Here is an 18396-nt window from a genome sequence, read left to right as displayed (position 1 = left end):
ACTTCATAATAGCTTTAGATAATCAGACAGAAGATGGCGATGTCAAGTTATTTTCAATGCTGACAGGGATCTTGATTTGTTAAAATTCACCGAGAACCAGTGCTTTCGAGGTGTCTAGCTTTTGAAGCCGTCTTTTTCGTGAAGCTATTCGTGCACGATGGAGGATAACGTTGTAGCTTATGTCGAAGTCTATCGTAGCATCGATGCAAGGGGAAACAGCATCTGCTGAAGCCTTGATAGCTTTGGAGGATGGAAAGGAAATCTTTGTTGACAAAGTTCTTTGGCGGGATTTGGAGACCTTCATTTTTTTGAGGAGTTTCTTTCCCGCGGAAATTTTCTCAGATAGGCTTGAGAGAGCGGAAGTTTTTGTCATTTTCCGATGTTTTAATTTGAATTTTGTTTCTGAATGAACTCCAGCAGGAAGCTATTTATTCACTAGAGCAGGTGTGCGCAAGGACTTCGCCACCATATGGATCCTTTTAGATGGACGACTTCGATGCTATCTCAAATATCCGCTTATCTCTTTATCGCACAGCTTGCTTCATTTGGACTTCTGCATACAGTAGATCAGTAGATAGTCCTAGAAATATCCTTCCCCAACGGAAGCCAACCGTAAAATTTTACTAAAGAATCATGACTCGTGAGTGCTTCTTTTTTTTCTAATGCGGATCCTTAAAAAGCTATACTTTTGTCCTGATGTTGGCAGCGATTTACATTACAGCCGAACCTTGGATTCCGGATGATTTCAAGCTCCTGTCCGTTGTCAGCGATCGCTCCAACCTAACCAAATACCTCTTCGTGCTCTACTTTCTTCCAGAACTTAGCTGGGACTGGGTAGGCTACGAGCTTTCAGACCGTTCTGATATTTACAAAGGTAGAAAACTTCCAACTAATTGCTCTTTTTCTTACTCTTCTTCAGCTTTCTTCTACTTGAGTCGACTTTTATCCTGCGCGATTGGAGCCATCTCCTCGCTTGATTTTCTTCACAAAATAACTTCAAAGAACATCCCTATCATCAGCAGTGTCCAAGTTGTAGCTATTCTATCTACCATAGGTGTGATCTACTTCGCACTCAAGTTGACAAATGCAAGTACGTACGATTCTACATCAGTTTTCATCATGATTATTCAATACTCATTACCAGGGCTGGTAAATTCGCGTCCTAAATTCTGTCGAAAATTTTTAGTGCGCTAAAATTAGTGCGCGAATTTATTTTGTCGAGACTTTTAGCGACTTTCGCGTGCCTTTCGCGTGTGTCTCGAAAACTGTCGAAAATAAGGGCTGCTGATTGGCCCGCCAATGAGCGCGGGCTCTTTAATTCTGAAGACTACGTAAGTTTGAGAATTTCAAACTTCGTCTGAACTAGACTCTGAACTAGAATTTCAAAAAGTTTGGTTTCAATAAAGTGGATAGGGTAATAGAGGGCGTGAATTTCTAATATGAAGTCAAAAAAGACTTTATCAATCCATTTGTCCCTTCTAAAATATCAAATAAATATGATTCTGTGAATAGAGAATTATATAAAGATGCTCAGAAGAGCTCTTAGACCTCGAAGTAGAACGTATCTGTCAAGGCTGCTCTAGCTTCCTTGAGGACAGCGATGAGAAGTTGTCGGACGACGACAAGAAGAAGAAAGGCAAAAAATTAAGAAAATTAATGAAGCAGGAAGATCCAGCTGCGGATGGCCCAGCGATAAAAAAATAGGAGAAGACCTCCCTAACAGAGCTTATCTTAGCTCATCATTTAAATGCTTGACAGAGAGAATTTCAAACAAAAGTTGACTTTTATTCTTTTCAACTTATTTGTTACTAAATAAGAAATTTTTTTAAAATTAAATTGTGTCATATTTACGATGCATTGATGATTGAAAGTTTCAATTTGAAACTGCGAAAAAGTTTCAGTTTGAAGAAATTCTTCCCTGATCAAAATCGTCTTCCATGAGACTGTCATCCGGGAAGAGCCTATTGGATAATGAAAAGAGCCTCTTTTTTCGCGTCTTTAGCGCTGATCAGCTCTCGAAAAGACGCGAAAATTTCCGAGAGGAAAAATTAGTGTCATTTTAGCGCACTAAAGACGCGAAAGACGCAAAAATGACTCGAAAAAAAAATTAGTGCGCTAATTTTTTTCTCTTCGAGAGAAAATAGTGCGCTAATTTACCAGCCCTGCTCATTACTTTTTATTAGGAGCCGGCCGCGCTGTCGTCAACCGAGTCAGTGATCCTTCCTCTCGCCTTATTCTCTTCGATGGATGTTTCCAATTTCTCTTTGCCGTAAGAAGCTTCAAAATAAGCATTTTAGAATTAATGATCCTATAGATTGGTCTCTTGTTCTTCACTGGTGACCTTCCATCCCTCTTTGCAGCAACGAACAAAGTCGGTCGACTCGATCTTCTTTTGAGCCGTCTTGTCGCTGGCTCCTCTCTTGGCCTCTCCATTTTCAATTTCGCGTCCGTTGGACTCCCGGAAGATGAAGCTAATATTCTCATAACGTACTGCCAACTTTAGTTTCGCTAATATATTTTTATATTTCAGCGCTCGAAAAGTACAGTACACTTTTACTTGTGCTTTCATGTTCGCTATGAGCGCCGCTAACTGGTTTTCGCCGCTTCACACCGCTATCGTTGCTCTCTACATTTGTCAGCTGGTGCACATTCTGCTTCCTGCCGTATGTCATCCACAGTGATTCAAACTTAACTCGGTTTAGGCCAACGCCGAAATCGCCGACAAATGAATCTGACACCACCAGACGGGTCGACCGTACTTCACACCCATTCCTTTCTTTGGCAGAAGAGACCTCAATCTCCCGCATTTCGTATTGTACTGTTTTGATAACCTTGCTTCATCCTTCCCCCGCTCTTATTGAAAAAACAAATTCTACGCTTTTTTTACGTGTTCTAATTTTAACGCACATTTTTACCGATCAAAACTGTCGCATACTATCCACTGCATGTTCCATGATAATCCCTTCAAATCTTCAAATCTTCCTGTTTTCCGAAATCATTGAAAATCGTCGTCAATCAAATATGATCAGAAATAATTTCAGAAATGATCACAGAAGAAGAAATAATCAAAGAAGGAGAACGAATCATCGCAGAGTTCGGAGAATACGCTCGAGAATTCAGCCTCAAAGACAGCTTCTATCATGGAAAGTTCGGACGGTATGCCTTTTTTAACTTTTGGTTATTTGAGAAAAAACTTCAGATGTTTGCGCTTTTACGTAAAAACTCTCGAAGAGCAGGAATACAGACTTCTTTTCCACCGAAATGGTGTTTTATGTCTCACAAATTCAATGCATTTTGAAAGCTTTGAGCAGTTCTTCAATTCCCTCTCCCCTGCTTTTCGCGACCTTTTCGGCCGAAAATTACAAGACAAACTTCAAAACTTAGTGATTAAATGAAACGTGTCTCTGATGTGTTGCCTTATACAACGAAAACTTGCCAACTGCGGATACAGTCTGAGTGAAATTACCTTTTAAATCCAACATATGTATTCTAACAGCCTAGTTCTAATGTTGTTTCATTATAGTTTGCGAGAATGAGTATGAATTTGGAGGAATTCGCGAAGATCATAGCAAGAAATGCCAATAATCAGTTTTTGAAAGGCATAAATCTTGTTGGATTCGAGAATCAATTGCTGATTGCTGAGGCTAAAAATCAGTTCAACGAAGCAGAAATTTCGTTTGATGAGGGGAGCAAGCCTTCTGAAGCTACCTACGAAGAATGGCAAACGTTTCTGGTTTTCGGTTGCTTAAAAACTCTCTCTTGAATTCTTTAGTTCAACCAATGGCAACCTCTGAGAAGGCGATTCCCACAGCTCTGGAATAAGAGACTCAAGATGCAGGAAAACTTTGACGAGTATTTGGGGAACTGTGAAGAAGACGGCAGCGCCAACTGGCCATTTAAACGTTTGTTAACAGTAACTCATGGACTGAGGATTGACTTTCGTTAGTGAATCCCGAACGAGAGGTCTACATCTTCAATCCAAAAAAGTTTCCGCCTTCTTTCACGTCTGATTTCTTGGAGATCACCTTCACTCCAAACAAAGAGAGCTTCATTCCGAGAGACAAATTTACCCCGAATGTTATGCAGCGCAGTGTTCTGAGCACAGTGGAGTGGTCTATGCATTTCGAACCTTGGGTGTCCAAAGTAAAGGACAAAGAAGAAGCTAAGAAGATATTTGACAATTTTAACAACAGTTTCGTGAAAACACTCATTTCTAAAAACGTAGATTGACAGACAGAGTGTTTTTCAACCGAAAGACTAGAGATCGGGATACAGACGAGGTCCTGATGCGGCGAGAACTTATCCATGATGTATTTGCGGGAATTAAGGGGAGACGTTTCGAGAAGGCAAAAAGCAGGAAGCTCCGAAAAAAGCTAGCTGAGGCATATTTGCAGAATAAACAAAGAAAACAGATCTGCAACCGATTCGAACACAGGTTGTTATTTTATTTTAACTATGAGCTTATAAAATTTTTAGCGCGACGATAAATGATCCCGTAGAGCATAAGGCTTTGCCAGTGGTTAACCGGTGAGTTTATTTCTTTCCTCGTTTTGAGTAATCTTTGTGAATTTGAAGGTCTTACCAGCGGGGACAACGAGGAAAGTTTTCCGCATACAGTCACCAGCGTCGCTTCGAGAGAAACCAACTCGATAAGAACATCAGAGAGCAAGTCCGGGAGCACGAAAAGAAGAAAACAGTGAAACTTTCCCAGGACAAGCTTGATAAAATGCAGGCTTATCAACGAAAAATCCAATCACAGAGGCACAGATAACTCGTCCATGCCATATTGCCTTCTTTCACTGCGAAAACTAATTCACTGTCAAAAAAATAGTCACCTTTTATCAAATTTCATTCCTCAACGATGTTCGAGAATTATTTAGCTATATTTTGATAATTTCAATAAAAAACAACACTTTCATAAATATAAAAAATCGACTTGGATCAAACTGAAGCCCATGTCGTCTAACACAGGTTTCTTTCTCCAAATATTTTACGTTCTTTAGTGAGGAATTCTATTTGAGTACTTGCATCAAAATATTCTAGCACAGGGAAATTTGCAGGGGACAGTTTTGAAGTCACGGTCGTATGAGCTGCGGCGGTGTAGAAAGTTGAACGTGGAGTGGTGTGAAGTGGAGTCGAATTCGAAGAACCTGTAACAGCTTCAGTTAAATGTTGTGATAAGCAGAATACTTCAAAGCAATTTCCTTAGTCTAAGGAAATTCATCTCTTACCGCGGTCCGTTCTCTTGGAACCCATTGGAGCGGTTATTTTAACATCCAATCGAGTCAATAATCATGAGCAAGTAATAGACGCACGATAGAATTCTTGAAAACTTCAGCAGAGTTAATCCTTTAGCTTCAGTTTCTCCCTCAGACAGATCCGTCGGGCGCTTTTTGGTTTTATCTGTGGTTGATTTTGGCTCTCCATTTTCTGGAAAGAATTTTCTCAGTTTTATCTATTAAATTAATTATTTGTTACCGCTTTGGTTGTTATTAAATGATCGAGCAGTCGTAATGTCATCTTTGATGTTTGCCATGTACTTATTCACGTCCGAACAGAGAATTTTTCTCCAGCGTCCTTTCATTCCGATTCCTTCTCGTAAAAATCCCTCAAATCGATGGGGACCCAATAGCAACCGTAATCCGAGAATCTTTTGATACATGTTTAAGCGATTTCATTATCAATGTCACTATTCCAAGTAAGTTAAAAATGTACACTTGCCTGCTGAATAGTTCTAATTGACTTTGCATAAAATCGTTCAGCATAGATTTTCCCGATTCCAGTTAGGTTCCGAATGTCAGAACTTCCGCATATTGTAGAGAACCTCTTTCTCGTCATATTTTTTCTATGATCGGTTATCGCTATTCAAAACAACCGTTGAAAAATGAAACCCCCGTGAACTTTTGACCTTGCCGATTACTATCAGAAAAATCACAAAATTCGCGTCACTTGCGGTTTTTTCGCCATCGCAGAAACGCAAAAGTAAAGTAAGAGAGAATGGCTGAGAGCTCCCTAGAGTGGCTGGAACGAGAAATTGATACCTTAAGGAAGCTTAGGGATGGGATTGCTGAACTTGCTCGCGATCTGAATTCGAGAACAACTTCCAGTCAACAAGATGAGCAAGTGACAAATGAGCGTCCCGACCCTCTTCAACAAGAGCGTTCAAAGGCTGATCCTGAAGTCATCATCATCAGCGACTCTGAGGATTCTTCAGATGTTATAGAAGTTCCTCTCAGAAAACTTGAACTGCAGACAATGGTGGACGAGGGCGATGATACTGATTTAGGTACGCACGAACTCACATTTTTTTCTTATCTCATTTTAGTCGTTACTGGCGTCAAAGAAGGCGAAATATTTTCGCATCATCGGCAGAATTGTCCGACTCATGCGTTCAAGGAGATTTATGGAAATCTCTCTCATGGATCGAACAATATCGCCTGCGACAAATGCTTCTGCCATGTTTGCGATGTAAAATGGAGCAACTGCCTATACTGGACAAACTCAAATGCTCCACATTGTAATGCTTGGCGCCAGAGTTATCACTGGAAAGCATATAAAACGAAGTGGAAGTCCCGGAAAAGCTTGCTTTCTCCAAAAAGCCTCGAAAAAATTTCACTGTAACAATCGCGTTTAAAAATAAGTCACTTAATTTTCACTGTTCACAATACACTTATTACTGCCATCATTTTAATACTTATATACTCAGTTAATTTGCAGATCTGTTTGCAGACTTTTCAAACAAAATATTTTAACTGTCTTTGTTAAAAATGAAAAATCGTTGTGCACCTGCAGAATTTATTTACTGATACGAATGAAAAACAACTAGTTTACAGGACAGAATTATTTACAACATTAGTTCATAATCATTTAAAAACTCAAAAATCTTTGAAGACTGATTATTTCATTTACCGAGTATTTCAAGCGTTTGCCCCGAGAAAATTTGAAAAAAGTAGCAGCTGCAGGGGGAATTCAATGTAATTTTACAATGTCTGCGAATGTCAGATTATCCCTGATATGATTATCTCTTCGCTGATTTCTTCCATTCACGACCATATTTCCCGCATGAAGTCAAACTGCTCACCTATCTCCATTATGGCGGAGAACTTCCGGGTTATTGTGGAGGACCGAAAATGAGTAAATTTTATAAGATTGGTAGCCCTTAAAAGGGCTTGTTTTGAACATGAAGGTATCATGTTTAATTTTTGGGGTCAGCAGAAGATGGTCTTGGAAGAAGGCTAGGATGGATGATTGGTTGAGTTCCACCCTGGGCGATCGTAACACGTCCAACGAATTTATGCAAGTCAACGTCGTCCGAGATGGCGAGCTGGATAAAGCGGGGTTTGATCGTCTTCTTCTTTTCCTGGTGCGCAACTTCACCGGCGAGATCGAGCACTTCGGCACAGAGATACTCGAGAACAGCGGCCATGTAGACAGGAGCCCCGATGGAGACCTTCTTGTTCGGATTCATCGCTCTCATCCTGCGCTTGATTCTGTGAACAGGAAGGGCTACACCAGCTTGCTTCTGAATATCCTTGGGCTTGCGTCCTGTTCGCATCGCTCGCATCTTGTCCATCTTCGCCTTTGCTTCGGCCGACCCCTTGACGAAACTCTCAGGAGACTTGAAAGTATCTTTCTTCGTCTTCTTCGATGAAGTCATCTTGAGTCTTTTCTTCCGTTTGTTTTGAAAAAAATTCCCAGATAATTTATCTGGGCTGAAATTTTTCGAATGATGAATTCTGGAGTTGAGGCGCCTTTTTATGTCCTCAGCTGGGAAGAACAGTGAGAAAGAGCTCAATAGCGCCATCTCTTGGAATGATTACTCGGTCATCGTTGATAACAGTTCGCGAAGTGTCGATCGAAAAAACGATGAGTCGGCGTAAATCCCTTTCGCAGCGCCGATTTGGCAACTTTTAAGTTGTCTCCCACACGGGTCGCCCGGTTTTGAAATCACCTTTTGAGGTGGCGCTATCTTCCCTTTTCTTGCGTTCTTCTCAGCTGATCGCATAAAAAGGCCGATCAGCCTAAAATTCCATCATTCCGAAAATTGGCAAAATAGACAAAACTAAACACCGATTTCAAAATACAGATGGCAGCAAAGCGAGAAATAAAAGGCTCAAAGGGCTCCAATATTCGACGAAGGAACTCGGAAAGGAACCCTCTCAATGTGTCCAAGGCGACGAAAAACAAGGAGAACTTCTCCTACTTCATTCACAAGGTTTTGAAGCAGGCCCACCCGAACATAAGCATTTCAAGCCGAGCGATGATCATTATGAACAGTTTCGTCAACGATCTCTTCGAACGCCTCGCCACTGAAGCGTCTCGACTCGCCAAGATGAATAAACGATCGACAATTTCTTCTCGAGAAATTCACACAGCAACTCGTCTTCTCATCCCTGGAGAACTCGCCAAACACGCGATTTCCGAGGGAACAAAAGCTGTCACCAAATACAACAGCTCACTTTAACTGCACTGTCACAGTGTCACTGTGGTTAAAATTTTTAACTTAAAAAGGCATTAACTCGTTCTGAACGGGTTACGGTCTCAAGGCCCTTTTTAGGGCCAAAATCACGCCAAGTTTACGAAATAGGACAAAGGATCTCTTTTTCAAGGAACTAAAAACAGTTGCTTCATGCCTTCTCAAACTCTTCCCAAACAGTCTCCTACTGAGTTAGGCACTTCGATCTTATAACCCGCTCTATCCGGCTATTTTTAACACCACGCAATTATTTATAAACGACAATCTCTTACCCCCTTCTACGTTCAAGCCTTAACTCTAACTCTCTACGGCTACTTTTTCTACTAAAAAACCAGTCGAATTTTCGTATTAAATATGAATTTTATTTTATGAACAGATTAGTTGAGGAGACAAGACTCATATGTAGGTACCATGTACTTGATATTGATAAAAGCGTCTGGTCCACCGTGTTTCTCGAATGCTTCAAGGGTCTCTTGGATCAGTTCGCTGAATAAATTGTTGATTTGAAAAGCTAGACTCGATGGATAGTCACCCGATGTTTTCTCTCTTCTGCTGAGAGTAGTCGATTCCATCCCCGCTGTTCAAGTTCATGTTTTTGAAGATGTTCAGGATAGGGAGGATCTGTCTGTAGTAAGGGACCAGCGCTTCGCCAACAATATCGGCGGATACGACCAAGTGCTGGAGCACCTTAAATCCTCGTTGATTTCAATCGATTTCTATGTTTGGGTTTACCTTCAACGTCGTGCAGATAGTGGGCCGACATCGAGTGTTGAGAGCGTTTTTGATTGGGATAATCAGCTGTGGAATAACTGGGAGAATTTTGGATCCACCGTGTTCCAACATATCGTGAACGCCTTGCCGAGCGAAGAATTCATATGGGTGCGTTGTCTCACTTGAAGGCTTTTTAGACTTTCTGAGTTCCGTTAAAAAAATCTTACCACAAGCCGTCGAAAAAGAGTGGTAAGTAGTGGTGGTAATCGAGTTTCTCGATTTCAACCTTCCAGGCAATTCGGTTTCCTTTTGTATCGTGCTCAAGGGCGATGGGGAAGTCACCGCGCTCGTAGAACTTGCGGAATGAAGTAGGGCCTGAAACTAGAGCTAAAGAGACATTTTTACTTGTTTCTTACCGCTTTTTCGCTGTTTGAAAGCGCCAGCAGAGGGGGGACCGATAATCTGGGCAGCAGGGCTGCGGGATTTTATGGTGAATCCCTCTGTCTCCATTGCAAGGCTAAATAAAATAATATTTCGGGAAAGAACAAAAAGAAGTCACTGTGAAATTTTTCTTCATTACTCACCACACGAAATTTTAAACTGAAGAATTTTGGCACCACCCATAACAAACAAGACGACGTTCTAGAGATGATCTTCGAAAAGGCCACTTTCGTATTAAAGTTTCAAAATTACTAAAGCCTCCGGAGCATCGCGCCTACGCGCTCCCATGAAAAGTCCTCCGCGAATTTAAAGAAAGAGGAGAGAAAATGCTCCGGTTCGGCGTCCGCTTTCAGCGAATTATCACAAGGTTCATCAAAACTTGTCAGTTCTCTCCTAAATTTAGTTAAAATATCAAAATTAGCTAAGTTGAACATAATTTTCCATAATTATTCAACTTTTTTTTGTATGTTTCAAAGGTTTTTCCTACTAAAATCGTAAAATTAAGAATTAACTCGCAATTGTTGATGAAAAATAAGTCAAGCTTCTTGAGATTGTTTAAAAATACCCATTTTAAATTGATTCTAGTGCACAGCTGAGCTCGCGAACGAGTCAAACGCACGATTATTTGGTTGAAAGTGGAACGCTCCAAAAAATCCAACATGCTCATCGTCCCGCGAGCATCGAGAAATCCCCTGCAACCTCTGTCCGTCACAAGATGCGAGGACGGTATGCAATAACCAAGACGAAGTGGTGGCTAGAGCGAGGGCCCGTCCTAATTTCGGAGATTGCTGCGATCAACTTGGAGTACAACAAACCCTCTGTCGATGAGTACGGCCTCTCCAAGGGCGCGCATATTTATAATACCTTCTACGTTCCTCAACTTCGGTACAAAAATCCAAATGTCCAAATCGATGTCAGAACGAATATGACAGCGGTGCCGTATATGCAGATCTACTTCAAAGGTGAGACAAACGAAAGGCTTCTAATCTATAAGCGCGTTGTTAGATGGCAGGTCAACAACGATCAATTGTGCCGCATCAGCAGAAGAAATCGCAACACACATACAAGGGACGTTTTGTCTCACCAAGGCAGAAGAGGAAAATCGAGAATTTGACGAAGAAGGTCGCCTTCAAAATCCTTGGCTTCATCCAGCTGCAAAGCCATGCTGCATGTCTGATGTAAGTGTGAAGACTACGCTTCTTCATTCACACGAACCGTTTCTAGATCAACCGAGTGCACAGAAAATGTCTTTGTCAACAACCAGGTCATTTCGGTTGCTCGGTGAACATGCGACACATGCAGACACGCGATGAACGAAAAGCTCTCACCCAGAGAAGCGCACACAATCTACCCGTCGAAGATAACTTATTTACCTACAAGTTGAGAGCCATCCAGGTTAGTAACAACAACAATTCTAAGCGTTTTTAATAAGCATTTTTAGTACGAGCGAGCTGAAAGAGCCCACGCTAATCGTTATGAGTTCTACAAGAAAAAGGTGAAGACAGTCGATATTACGCAGGTCCAGAAGGTTTCAAAAAGGTGGGTTCCTGTATTGTAACTTGTTTTGAGTTGATTTTCTGTAGCATATTGAAGAAACAAAGCGCGTGGAAGAAATCACAAAAGATAATATCACCGAAAGTTTGAACGGGCGGGATACCTTCCGTCTCGTGAAACGACTGAGCCAGAAAGTCATCCATGAGCACTGGAGTACTTACTTCTGGCAGTGCGAGCACGGCCTCAGTGGCGATATGAAGGAGCTGCGGGACGAGCACCGTCGAAGAACTATTTATTTAGCCCAAAAAGACTCCATGAAAGGAGGTTTTGATCAACTGCACAGGATGAAAGACTTTACTCCTGGCATTCCTTTCGCTAATTAAATTAACTTCCAAATTACACTCTTTGACTCGGAGTTTTTTAGAATGCTGTCCAAAACGACGATTCCGAATGCGACCGACAAACTGGAGGAAATTGAAGTGGAAGGGACAGAAGTGTACTGCCTTCGAGTTCCCCGCGGATATGACATAAATTCACTAAAGGTTTTATTTGATAGTTTTACTTGAAGCTATTTGTTTCGTTAGGGAACAACGATATTTAAAACCGATGACTCTGTCCAGTACCAGATCGAAGGAACGACCACTGAGCTCTCCATGAAAAACGACCCGAATAGAAATGCGACTCTGATTAGCGGCCTCGGAGATGGAGAGAACTGCGTCTGTGTCCCAATCGCTGGCGAAATTGAGCTCTCTGCTTTTCCAACACTCCATGAGCCGAAAGACTTTGATTACAAGCCGAGTAAGGGAACACTCAAGTTATCCGAGATAACTTATCAATCAAACTCTTATTATTAATTAATATTTGGCTTTATTCTGACGAATTTTAGTGACTGCAAGGCCCGACGTCGAGGAAACCAAAGATCGAAGCCAACTTGCACTGACGGGAATGCTTCCTACTCCGAAAAGTGAATCAAGCAGTAAAGCGAAGAAAAGAAAATCGAAAAAGTCAGAAGCTCATGAAGCAGAAACGCCACGCAAGAAGAAGAAAAAAAGTAAAAGCTCAGCGTAACGATTGTTTTTGGACGGTTTACGATTACTGTGATTTGTATAAATTAAGAAGATGGTGGGCATGGCCCTAAATTAATCAATGAATAACGGATGTTTTTTTCTAAGAATGTTTCGAAACCAGTATGATTCTTCAACGACCACCTGGTCCCCTCAAGGTCGAATCCACCAAATCGAATATGCGATGGAAGCTGTTAAACAAGGAAGCGCAACAGTCGGTGTCAAATCGAAAACGCACGCTGTTCTCGTCGCATTGAAGGTAACTCCATCGTAAAATTCTCCTTGAATCGAAATGGTTCTTTCAGCGCGCCCAAAATGAACTGTCTGCTCACCAGCAAAAGTGTCTTCGAATCGCCCCACATTGCGGAATGTCCATGGCAGGTTTGGCTAAGAAAATTCAGCAAGACCCATCTTATATCCTGTTTAGGTCTGACAGCTGACGGACGTGGCCTCACTAACTTTATGCGCACTGAAGCTCTCAACTATGAGGTAATATTCAGTTAGATGTTTCGTGAGTCTCTAAACTGAAACATAGATCGTGTATGGATCTGATATGCCAGTTGCTCGTCTTGTTGATGCTGTTGGGAGCAAGTTGCAGACTCCAACTCAAATCTATTACCGTCGACCATTCGGTGTAGGCCTCCTTATTGCTGGATATGATAAACAAGGACCTCACATTTACCAGACCTGCCCGTCTGCAAACTACTACAGGTTAGCTCTTATTCTCCCACCATACCCCTCAATAGATTACGCATTCAGTTGCAAAGCGATGAGTATTGGATCTCGCTCTCAATCGGCAAGAACTTACCTGGAAAAAGTATTAGACGATCTCGAAGGCTGCAGCAAAAATGACCTTGTCAAACACGGCCTCATGGCGCTTCGTGAAACTTTACCAACTGACCAGGTGCTCGATCGAACATATTCATCCTTATTTTCATGGAAGATTTAGGAGCTTACGGAGCACAATGTTACTGTCTGTATTGTGGGTGAGAATCAAAAGTATGCAGAATATAACAACGAGGAAACCAAACAATTTCTGGATCTCCTTGACTCAACGAAAAGCCTGCCCGAGAACGTGCCCAGGTATTCCTATTTCTTTTCGCTCTAGAGTCTAGTGACTAGACAAACAAATGTCTCGTTTTTCAATAGGAAGTCTTAGGAGACTTCAGTCTCAAGGAGAACGAGGCTGAGTGTCCGCCGTCGTCCTAAAATGAACTAAAAGAGAAATGCTAAACAGTCTGTCTAGGCCGACGACGCTGCCCCTGCTGAAGAAGCCGCTGCCGAAGAAGAACAACCTCAAGCCATGGAGGAGTGATTTCTTCAACGATCACGATCACCATTTTCCCTCTGAGTTCACCTTTTACTGGAAATCCGTGCAACAGTCTGCTGACTCTAATAATAGCAAATATACATGTGTCACCACTCGAACCAACTCACATAGGAATCATTCACAACGGCTACTTTTTTTGTTTTGTATTATTTTTCCTTCTCCTCTTCATAGAAAAATAAATAGAATCAAATTGAAAGAGACTCCAATCGCGCGTGTTTTCAATCACCCCTACTTTTTAAGAATTTCCATGTTGCGAGCTTCTTTCCAAAGAGCTTTAGTTAGAGGCTACGGAAAATCTAAATTTCAAAATGCCATTTTGCAAAGTCTCGAAAATCATCGCCAGAATCTTTACGTCGAGTCTTTTCCCGGCACGGGCAAGACGACAGCGATAATCGACGAAATCGTCGGTGACCAGACCCCTTTTGGTGACGTAGAAAAGCTGATTATCGTGAGTCGGACCGGGCGTGCGAACTCAATTACGGAAAGAATATGTGAAAGAAGCGAAAATAATCAGCATGGTGTAGGGAAGCTGTTGGCCAGAGATCAGCAAAGCAAAAGACGAAAGCGGGAATCTTTTCTCAGTACTGTTCAAAGTATTGCGAACAAACCCATTTTAGTCGCACAACTTGCCAATAATAGCAGAATTAACAAAGGATAGGTTATCCTTTATTATCGAAAACTATCTCTCGCTATAAAAATATCCTGAAAAAGCCTTTGAAGAAAACTTGTTGCCGCTAGAAAGTATCCAACATGTTTACATCTTTGATACGGATCGTATTTTGCTGAGAAAGAATGAGCAGTATTTGAGACGGCTGTTTAGGATTATACCAAAAAGTGCACGGAAAGTTGTTGTCTCAGATGGTTTATCGGAAACTTCAGAATCCGGTTAGGGTTTTCAGATGAGGTTTGACTGTTTGATAGAGAGAATTGAAAAAAAACCCGCGATAAGCTTTGAATTTCCTTCTTGGTCCCAAGTTTGAAGACTTGCGCAGTAAATCAGAACCGAGCCTGCTTACCACAGACATAGAAATATGCAAGCTGTCGTCTTTATCGAAAGACATCGTTGCATCAGGGGAAAAGCGTTTTGATGAGAAGGTGATTCTTTGCTACACTCAGGTTTTCATTTATTTATTTTCATTGAAAACGCAGAGTTCAGGAAAAATTGGATGAGTTGAAGAAAAACTTTTCTGGCAGCGGAAAGCGGACGAAATGCATGACAGTTAATAATTTCTTACACGAGCAGACAAGTTGCGTAGAGATAGATTGCTTCTTAGCGGAGTTGCCTAGGTTCAGTGACTGTATCGATCTGTGGACTATTTCTATGCTTGTTCCAAAGTTGCGGATTTATATTGATAGCCGAGTTGAACTCGATATTCGCCTTGAGGCTGTTCTTTCTCACCTAAAAAGCGACTAACTAAATCAAAGATACCTAAAGACGTGTGTTAAGATTAGAATAGTTTCGATACTAATGGAATGTCGGACGAAGAGTTTCTCATCGACGACAGCTATGATATGGACATTCGAAGACCTTCAGATCCTGTTCCTTCACTAGTTGAGCGAATAGGCGGTCACAAACGTCAAGCCACCGAGGCGGCAGTTAAAGACATATTAAAAGTAAATTAATTAAATTATGTAAGACGATTAATCATTATTTTTATCTTTTAGCCCAGATTCCAAAAAGGGGAGAGTTTGAAGTGCTTGGACGGCGAGGAAGTCTATGCTGCTAAATGTTTGGAGATAGATCACGACGGGAGTCAGTGGAGTTATCTGATCCACTACAACGGCTGGAGCAAGACCTACGACGAGTGGATGTTTGACGATGATGCTCGACTGAACCCGATGAAAATTCAATCGGCCTTGCTCCGCCAAGGCAGCGAACACACGGGCCCTTTGCCAGAAGCAAAGAGACCCGAGAAGGTTAAATCTACTGATCGAAAACCTCGAGAAAAACGAAAGGCAAAAGCTACCAAAACTAAAGCGGCGGCAAAAGTATACTTCACATCAGAATACGAACGACGGTATAGATTACAGGTAACTCATATCATATGAGTCATATGTTTTCTCGAACTCTATTCTTTACAAAATTTAGATTCATTTTCCGCATGAACTGGCAAAAGTGCTTGTGGATGACCAAGAGTTTATAATTCGACAAAGAAAGCTCATTTCTTTGCCGCATGAAACAACAGTAGAATGTATACTGAAGAAGTTCCAGCAGACGCATTCTATTGAAAATGAGCTGATAGAAGGAATGATTTCATTCTTTAATACATTGGTGGGCTGTAAATTGCTGTATAAATTTGAGGTACATTTTATTTAGCAGCAAGTATTAAAGTACTATCTGACTAGCGACCGGCATTTGCTGACTACTTATCGAAGTATCGCACGTCAGAAGAAAACGGACTCCATTATCCCGCAGCAGCTGCCCGGCCTGTTCGCGTATTCGGCTTTATCCATCTTGTGCGATATGTTGCCTATCTAAATGAAGAAATGTGCGAGTTGCCGGCCGATTTCGAAACGATCAAGAAATCAGTCGACATAATTCAGAAACTCGCGGATTACTTAGTCGACGAGCTTGAAACACTCTACTCGGTTCAAGACTACGAAAATACTCCACCAGAGTATCATCGCCGGGCGCAAGTTATTTGGTGACGTCTGGCCTAACGTTTTAATTAATAATCTAGCCTTATACGTATGTTTTTTATTCTTATCTTCACTTAACTGATATCTTCTCTAAAAGTTCCTTTTCCGTGTCTACAATGAGTTCAGACTCTCATTTAGACTATTTTCTTATCGCTTTTTATTTCCCTCTTTTAACTTATTTTTTGACTTATCTAGAAACTCTTCTTCGAAATTTCTGTACGTCCCATGCTTACCTTGTCACTGTAACTTTTTCGTAACAATCTAACTTGAACATGAACGAGCTATCTAATCTGACTCAGTTTAGAAAGCATGTCAGACTCAGAAACAGACACTCAAACAGAAACAGACACTCAAACAGAAACAGATACTGACTACACACAGACTGACACAGACTCCCAATGCTCTACGATAAAAACTCCCTCGCCGAAGAAACGTAAAGAAAATCACATTTCTGGAAGTGTAAGTTTCTTATCTTCTAAAGAGAATGTTTATTATCTATGATTGTTTAGCCTCGATACGCGAAAGGCGATAAGTTACAGTGTATTGATGGTGACCAGCTTTATGAGGCAAAGTGCCTCGATGTCGATCATTGCGAATCAGAGTGAGTTTCTTTATATTATTCTCAACTCTTATGCTCTATTTTAAGAGATGCGTGGATGTATTTGATTCACTTTTCTGGATGGAGTAAAATCTACGACGAATGGATTGATGATAATGACCCCCGCCTCGACCAAGAAAGAATCGAGACTTTTTTCTCGAACCAAAGTGAGCTCATGAGGAAGCCTTCTCCTGTTCCTTCTGAAAGAAAAAGAAAGGCTCCCAGTAGAACAAACTCACGAAGGAGAGTTAACCCAGCGAAGAAAACTAGATCCCAAGAAGAGGTGACGAGGAGGAGGACAAAATCAGAACACGAGACTCCTGCTCCGAGGAAAGCAAAGTCCCATGAAGATGTACCTACTAGGAGTCTCACTCCGCTTGAACAAGGACGGCTAGATAAAGAGAAAGAAAGAGAGCGATATCTTGGAATGTTGGATCGACAGCTCGCCGAACTCCCGAAACCCAACCGAAAACGAAGGTATACAAATGAATTCTTCCACGATAAATTAGGCTCTTTAGGTTTATGACTGAAATTCTTCTTTCCCCTCTTTTGGTGCGGACACTGAAGGACGATGACGAGTTGATTAACAGGCAGCGGAAATTGATTCCACTGCCTCATAAAATCACCTGCCGCGATATCCTTCGCTCGTACAAGGAAGAAAAGAACCTCGATGCCGAAGAACTGGAAGGCTATGAAGACTACTTCAACACAGCCTTAGGAGCCTTTTTGCTCTATAAATTCGAGGTAAGTCGGCTGATCGTTACTCCGGATCTCTAAAATGTTTCAAGCGACCGCAATATGCAGATTACCTCAAGAGCGTCCGGGAAGAAGATGAAAGCGGCGAAGAAATACCAAGAAACGCAGAACAGCCGTGTGATCTTTTCGGATATAATCATATGGTGCGCTCGATCGTCACCATCAACGAAAGGTTTAAAGAGCTAGTCGACGAAGTAGATGAGGAGGAGCTCGAATTTTACTGCAAGAAAATTCAACGACTGGCCAATTACTTGGCTAAAAATTTTGAAATTTGGCACAAGATTGAAGAGTACGTCGAAACTGCCCCGGAATACCATCGACGACTCTAGCTTGAATCAGTTTTGCTCAGTTAGAAACACAATTCACGAAACACCGACACCTCATTTATCTTCCCTAAATTTTCCATGATCTCCTGATAAACTTCACTTATTCAAACCAGATGTTGCCAATTACTCTTTTTTAGAATGCAAATCAAAGTAAAAACTCTCACTGGAAAAGAAATCGAAATCGACATCGAAGTGTCTGACAAAATCGAGAGAATCAAGGGTACCGTCTATTTCAGGTTACTAAAGGTTGAATCGAATTTCAGAGCGCGTGGAAGAGAAAGAAGGTATTCCCCCCGCCCAGCAGCGACTTATTTTTTCCGGAAAGCAGCTGTCAGACGATAAAAAGGTCTCCGAGTATAAAATCATGGCCGGCTCCGTTCTCCACTTGGTCCTCGCCCTCCGCGGTGGTTTTTGAGCTGCTACATCTAACATGTCCGTCAAGAGCTAACAAATCACTCTCTTCAGTCACATCCCGACTGCCTTTAAAGTTCACCTTACTCAAATTTAACTCTCTCAATATTCAAATTGCCGTTAAACTTTGGGAACAACACTACAGTATT

General features: G+C 41.5%; 11 protein-coding genes and 1 long non-coding RNA gene across 12 annotated transcripts; 9 read left to right on the top strand and 3 right to left on the bottom strand.

The window, feature by feature from the left end:
* The first annotated feature begins 6 nt into the window (after positions 1-6).
* LOC145709857 (uncharacterized) lies at positions 7-3009 on the top strand. Its single transcript, XM_081787559.1, has 7 exons — positions 7-62; positions 681-874; positions 920-1090; positions 2184-2269; positions 2315-2487; positions 2531-2663; positions 2703-3009. Exons 1-7 carry the CDS (start codon positions 34-36, stop codon positions 2727-2729), a joined length of 813 nt encoding a protein of 270 aa, XP_081643685.1. The 5' UTR covers positions 7-33; the 3' UTR covers positions 2730-3009.
* A 26-nt stretch (positions 3010-3035) lies between these two features.
* LOC145709853 (uncharacterized) lies at positions 3036-4913 on the top strand. The gene is made up of 7 exons (XM_081787556.1): positions 3036-3156; positions 3200-3733; positions 3773-3902; positions 3947-4193; positions 4262-4435; positions 4477-4527; positions 4576-4913. Exons 2-7 carry the CDS (start codon positions 3533-3535, stop codon positions 4769-4771), a joined length of 999 nt encoding a protein of 332 aa, XP_081643682.1. The 5' UTR covers positions 3036-3156; positions 3200-3532; the 3' UTR covers positions 4772-4913.
* Positions 4914-5016: 103 nt separating this feature from the next.
* Positions 5017-5645, bottom strand: LOC145709855 (uncharacterized). The gene is made up of 3 exons (XR_014134949.1): positions 5479-5645; positions 5232-5430; positions 5017-5150 (listed from the first exon to the last, which is right to left on the bottom strand). It is a non-coding gene; the product is annotated as an uncharacterized LOC145709855 (long non-coding RNA).
* Positions 5646-5960: 315 nt separating this feature from the next.
* On the top strand, positions 5961-6685 carry LOC145709854 (uncharacterized). The gene is made up of 2 exons (XM_081787557.1): positions 5961-6286; positions 6326-6685. The coding sequence occupies exons 1-2, from the start codon at positions 5998-6000 to the stop codon at positions 6619-6621; spliced, it is 585 nt and encodes a 194-aa protein (XP_081643683.1). The 5' UTR covers positions 5961-5997; the 3' UTR covers positions 6622-6685.
* A 510-nt stretch (positions 6686-7195) lies between these two features.
* LOC145709245 (histone H2A type 1-H-like) lies at positions 7196-7657 on the bottom strand. Its single transcript, XM_081786923.1, has one exon. It carries the CDS (start codon positions 7655-7657, stop codon positions 7196-7198), a length of 462 nt encoding a protein of 153 aa, XP_081643049.1.
* Positions 7658-8086: 429 nt separating this feature from the next.
* On the top strand, positions 8087-8464 carry LOC145709244 (histone H2B-like). The gene has a single exon (XM_081786922.1). It carries the CDS (start codon positions 8087-8089, stop codon positions 8462-8464), a length of 378 nt encoding a protein of 125 aa, XP_081643048.1.
* Positions 8465-8816: 352 nt separating this feature from the next.
* Positions 8817-9704, bottom strand: LOC145710586 (parkin coregulated gene protein-like). Its single transcript, XM_081788357.1, has 5 exons — positions 9604-9704; positions 9415-9562; positions 9209-9368; positions 9009-9163; positions 8817-8962 (listed from the first exon to the last, which is right to left on the bottom strand). Exons 1-5 carry the CDS (start codon positions 9695-9697, stop codon positions 8854-8856), a joined length of 666 nt encoding a protein of 221 aa, XP_081644483.1. The 5' UTR covers positions 9698-9704; the 3' UTR covers positions 8817-8853.
* Positions 9705-9855: 151 nt separating this feature from the next.
* Positions 9856-12259, top strand: LOC145710099 (uncharacterized). The gene is made up of 8 exons (XM_081787789.1): positions 9856-9995; positions 10214-10590; positions 10634-10806; positions 10853-11023; positions 11070-11167; positions 11212-11664; positions 11707-11920; positions 12009-12259. Exons 1-6 carry the CDS (start codon positions 9955-9957, stop codon positions 11270-11272), a joined length of 921 nt encoding a protein of 306 aa, XP_081643915.1. The 5' UTR covers positions 9856-9954; the 3' UTR covers positions 11273-11664; positions 11707-11920; positions 12009-12259.
* A 28-nt stretch (positions 12260-12287) lies between these two features.
* Positions 12288-14211, top strand: LOC145709243 (proteasome subunit alpha type-1-like). The gene is made up of 8 exons (XM_081786921.1): positions 12288-12445; positions 12492-12567; positions 12614-12675; positions 12722-12897; positions 12946-13090; positions 13136-13269; positions 13433-13964; positions 14134-14211. The coding sequence occupies exons 1-8, from the start codon at positions 12296-12298 to the stop codon at positions 14209-14211; spliced, it is 1353 nt and encodes a 450-aa protein (XP_081643047.1). The 5' UTR covers positions 12288-12295.
* Positions 14211-16427, top strand: LOC145710098 (mortality factor 4-like protein 1). The gene is made up of 6 exons (XM_081787788.1): positions 14211-14401; positions 14466-14632; positions 14673-15130; positions 15182-15547; positions 15606-15818; positions 15863-16427. Exons 3-6 carry the CDS (start codon positions 14990-14992, stop codon positions 16163-16165), a joined length of 1023 nt encoding a protein of 340 aa, XP_081643914.1. The 5' UTR covers positions 14211-14401; positions 14466-14632; positions 14673-14989; the 3' UTR covers positions 16166-16427.
* A 9-nt stretch (positions 16428-16436) lies between these two features.
* Positions 16437-17945, top strand: LOC145710096 (mortality factor 4-like protein 1). Its single transcript, XM_081787786.1, has 5 exons — positions 16437-16615; positions 16666-16757; positions 16803-17231; positions 17273-17498; positions 17543-17945. Exons 1-5 carry the CDS (start codon positions 16466-16468, stop codon positions 17837-17839), a joined length of 1194 nt encoding a protein of 397 aa, XP_081643912.1. The 5' UTR covers positions 16437-16465; the 3' UTR covers positions 17840-17945.
* LOC145710108 (ubiquitin-like protein NEDD8) lies at positions 17937-18386 on the top strand. Its single transcript, XM_081787803.1, has 2 exons — positions 17937-18056; positions 18100-18386. Exons 1-2 carry the CDS (start codon positions 17975-17977, stop codon positions 18249-18251), a joined length of 234 nt encoding a protein of 77 aa, XP_081643929.1. The 5' UTR covers positions 17937-17974; the 3' UTR covers positions 18252-18386.
* The last annotated feature ends 10 nt before the right edge of the window (positions 18387-18396 follow it).

The sequence above is a fragment of the Oikopleura dioica genome, chromosome XSR, assembly GCF_907165135.1.
Source record: "Oikopleura dioica chromosome XSR, OKI2018_I68_1.0, whole genome shotgun sequence".
NCBI classification, from domain to species: Eukaryota; Metazoa; Chordata; class Appendicularia; order Copelata; family Oikopleuridae; genus Oikopleura; species Oikopleura dioica.
The sequence above is the reverse complement of the archived record's forward strand: the minus strand, read 5'-3'. Positions and strand labels throughout refer to the sequence as shown.

Bases quoted from the DNA above. Each gene is read 5' to 3' on its own strand.
- LOC145709853 (XM_081787556.1), top strand. From the start codon at position 3,533: ATGAGTATGAATTTGGAGGAATTCGCGAAGATCATAGCAAGAAATGCC. The intron at 3,734-3,772 runs GTTTTCGGTTGC...TGAATTCTTTAG, and splicing joins AAGAATGGCAAACGTTTCTG to TTCAACCAATGGCAACCTCT. The intron at 4,436-4,476 runs GTTGTTATTTTA...TAAAATTTTTAG, and splicing joins TGCAACCGATTCGAACACAG to CGCGACGATAAATGATCCCG.
- LOC145710099 (XM_081787789.1), top strand. From the start codon at position 9,955: ATGCTCCGGTTCGGCGTCCGCTTTCAGCGAATTATCACAAG. The intron at 9,996-10,213 runs GTTCATCAAAAC...AATTGATTCTAG, and splicing joins TTTCAGCGAATTATCACAAG to TGCACAGCTGAGCTCGCGAA. The intron at 10,807-10,852 runs GTAAGTGTGAAG...AACCGTTTCTAG, and splicing joins AGCCATGCTGCATGTCTGAT to ATCAACCGAGTGCACAGAAA.
- LOC145710096 (XM_081787786.1), top strand. From the start codon at position 16,466: ATGTCAGACTCAGAAACAGACACTCAAACAGAAACAGACACTCAAACA. The intron at 16,758-16,802 runs GTGAGTTTCTTT...CTCTATTTTAAG, and splicing joins GTCGATCATTGCGAATCAGA to AGATGCGTGGATGTATTTGA. The intron at 17,499-17,542 runs GTAAGTCGGCTG...AAATGTTTCAAG, and splicing joins TTTTGCTCTATAAATTCGAG to CGACCGCAATATGCAGATTA.
- LOC145709244 (XM_081786922.1), top strand. From the start codon at position 8,087: ATGGCAGCAAAGCGAGAAATAAAAGGCTCAAAGGGCTCCAATATTCGA.
- LOC145709854 (XM_081787557.1), top strand. From the start codon at position 5,998: ATGGCTGAGAGCTCCCTAGAGTGGCTGGAACGAGAAATTGATACCTTA. The intron at 6,287-6,325 runs GTACGCACGAAC...ATCTCATTTTAG, and splicing joins GGGCGATGATACTGATTTAG to TCGTTACTGGCGTCAAAGAA.
- LOC145710098 (XM_081787788.1), top strand. From the start codon at position 14,990: ATGTCGGACGAAGAGTTTCTCATCGACGACAGCTATGATATGGACATT. The intron at 15,131-15,181 runs GTAAATTAATTA...TTTATCTTTTAG, and splicing joins CAGTTAAAGACATATTAAAA to CCCAGATTCCAAAAAGGGGA. The intron at 15,819-15,862 runs GTACATTTTATT...CTATCTGACTAG, and splicing joins AATTGCTGTATAAATTTGAG to CGACCGGCATTTGCTGACTA.
- LOC145710108 (XM_081787803.1), top strand. From the start codon at position 17,975: ATGCAAATCAAAGTAAAAACTCTCACTGGAAAAGAAATCGAAATCGAC. The intron at 18,057-18,099 runs GTACCGTCTATT...ATCGAATTTCAG, and splicing joins CAAAATCGAGAGAATCAAGG to AGCGCGTGGAAGAGAAAGAA.
- LOC145709857 (XM_081787559.1), top strand. From the start codon at position 34: ATGGCGATGTCAAGTTATTTTCAATGCTG. The intron at 2,270-2,314 runs GTAAGAAGCTTC...ATGATCCTATAG, and splicing joins GTTTCCAATTTCTCTTTGCC to ATTGGTCTCTTGTTCTTCAC. The intron at 2,664-2,702 runs GTATGTCATCCA...AACTCGGTTTAG, and splicing joins TGCACATTCTGCTTCCTGCC to GCCAACGCCGAAATCGCCGA.
- LOC145709245 (XM_081786923.1), bottom strand. From the start codon at position 7,657: ATGACTTCATCGAAGAAGACGAAGAAAGATACTTTCAAGTCTCCTGAG.
- LOC145710586 (XM_081788357.1), bottom strand. From the start codon at position 9,697: ATGGAGACAGAGGGATTCACCATAAAATCCCGCAGCCCTGCTGCCCAG. The intron at 9,563-9,603 runs GTAAGAAACAAG...CTCTAGTTTCAG, and splicing joins TTTCAAACAGCGAAAAAGCG to GCCCTACTTCATTCCGCAAG. The intron at 9,369-9,414 runs GTAAGATTTTTT...AAAGCCTTCAAG, and splicing joins CTCTTTTTCGACGGCTTGTG to TGAGACAACGCACCCATATG.
- LOC145709243 (XM_081786921.1), top strand. From the start codon at position 12,296: ATGTTTCGAAACCAGTATGATTCTTCAACGACCACCTGGTCCCCTCAA. The intron at 13,091-13,135 runs GTGCTCGATCGA...TGGAAGATTTAG, and splicing joins AAACTTTACCAACTGACCAG to GAGCTTACGGAGCACAATGT. The intron at 13,965-14,133 runs GTGAGTCGGACC...AACCCATTTTAG, and splicing joins ACGTAGAAAAGCTGATTATC to TCGCACAACTTGCCAATAAT.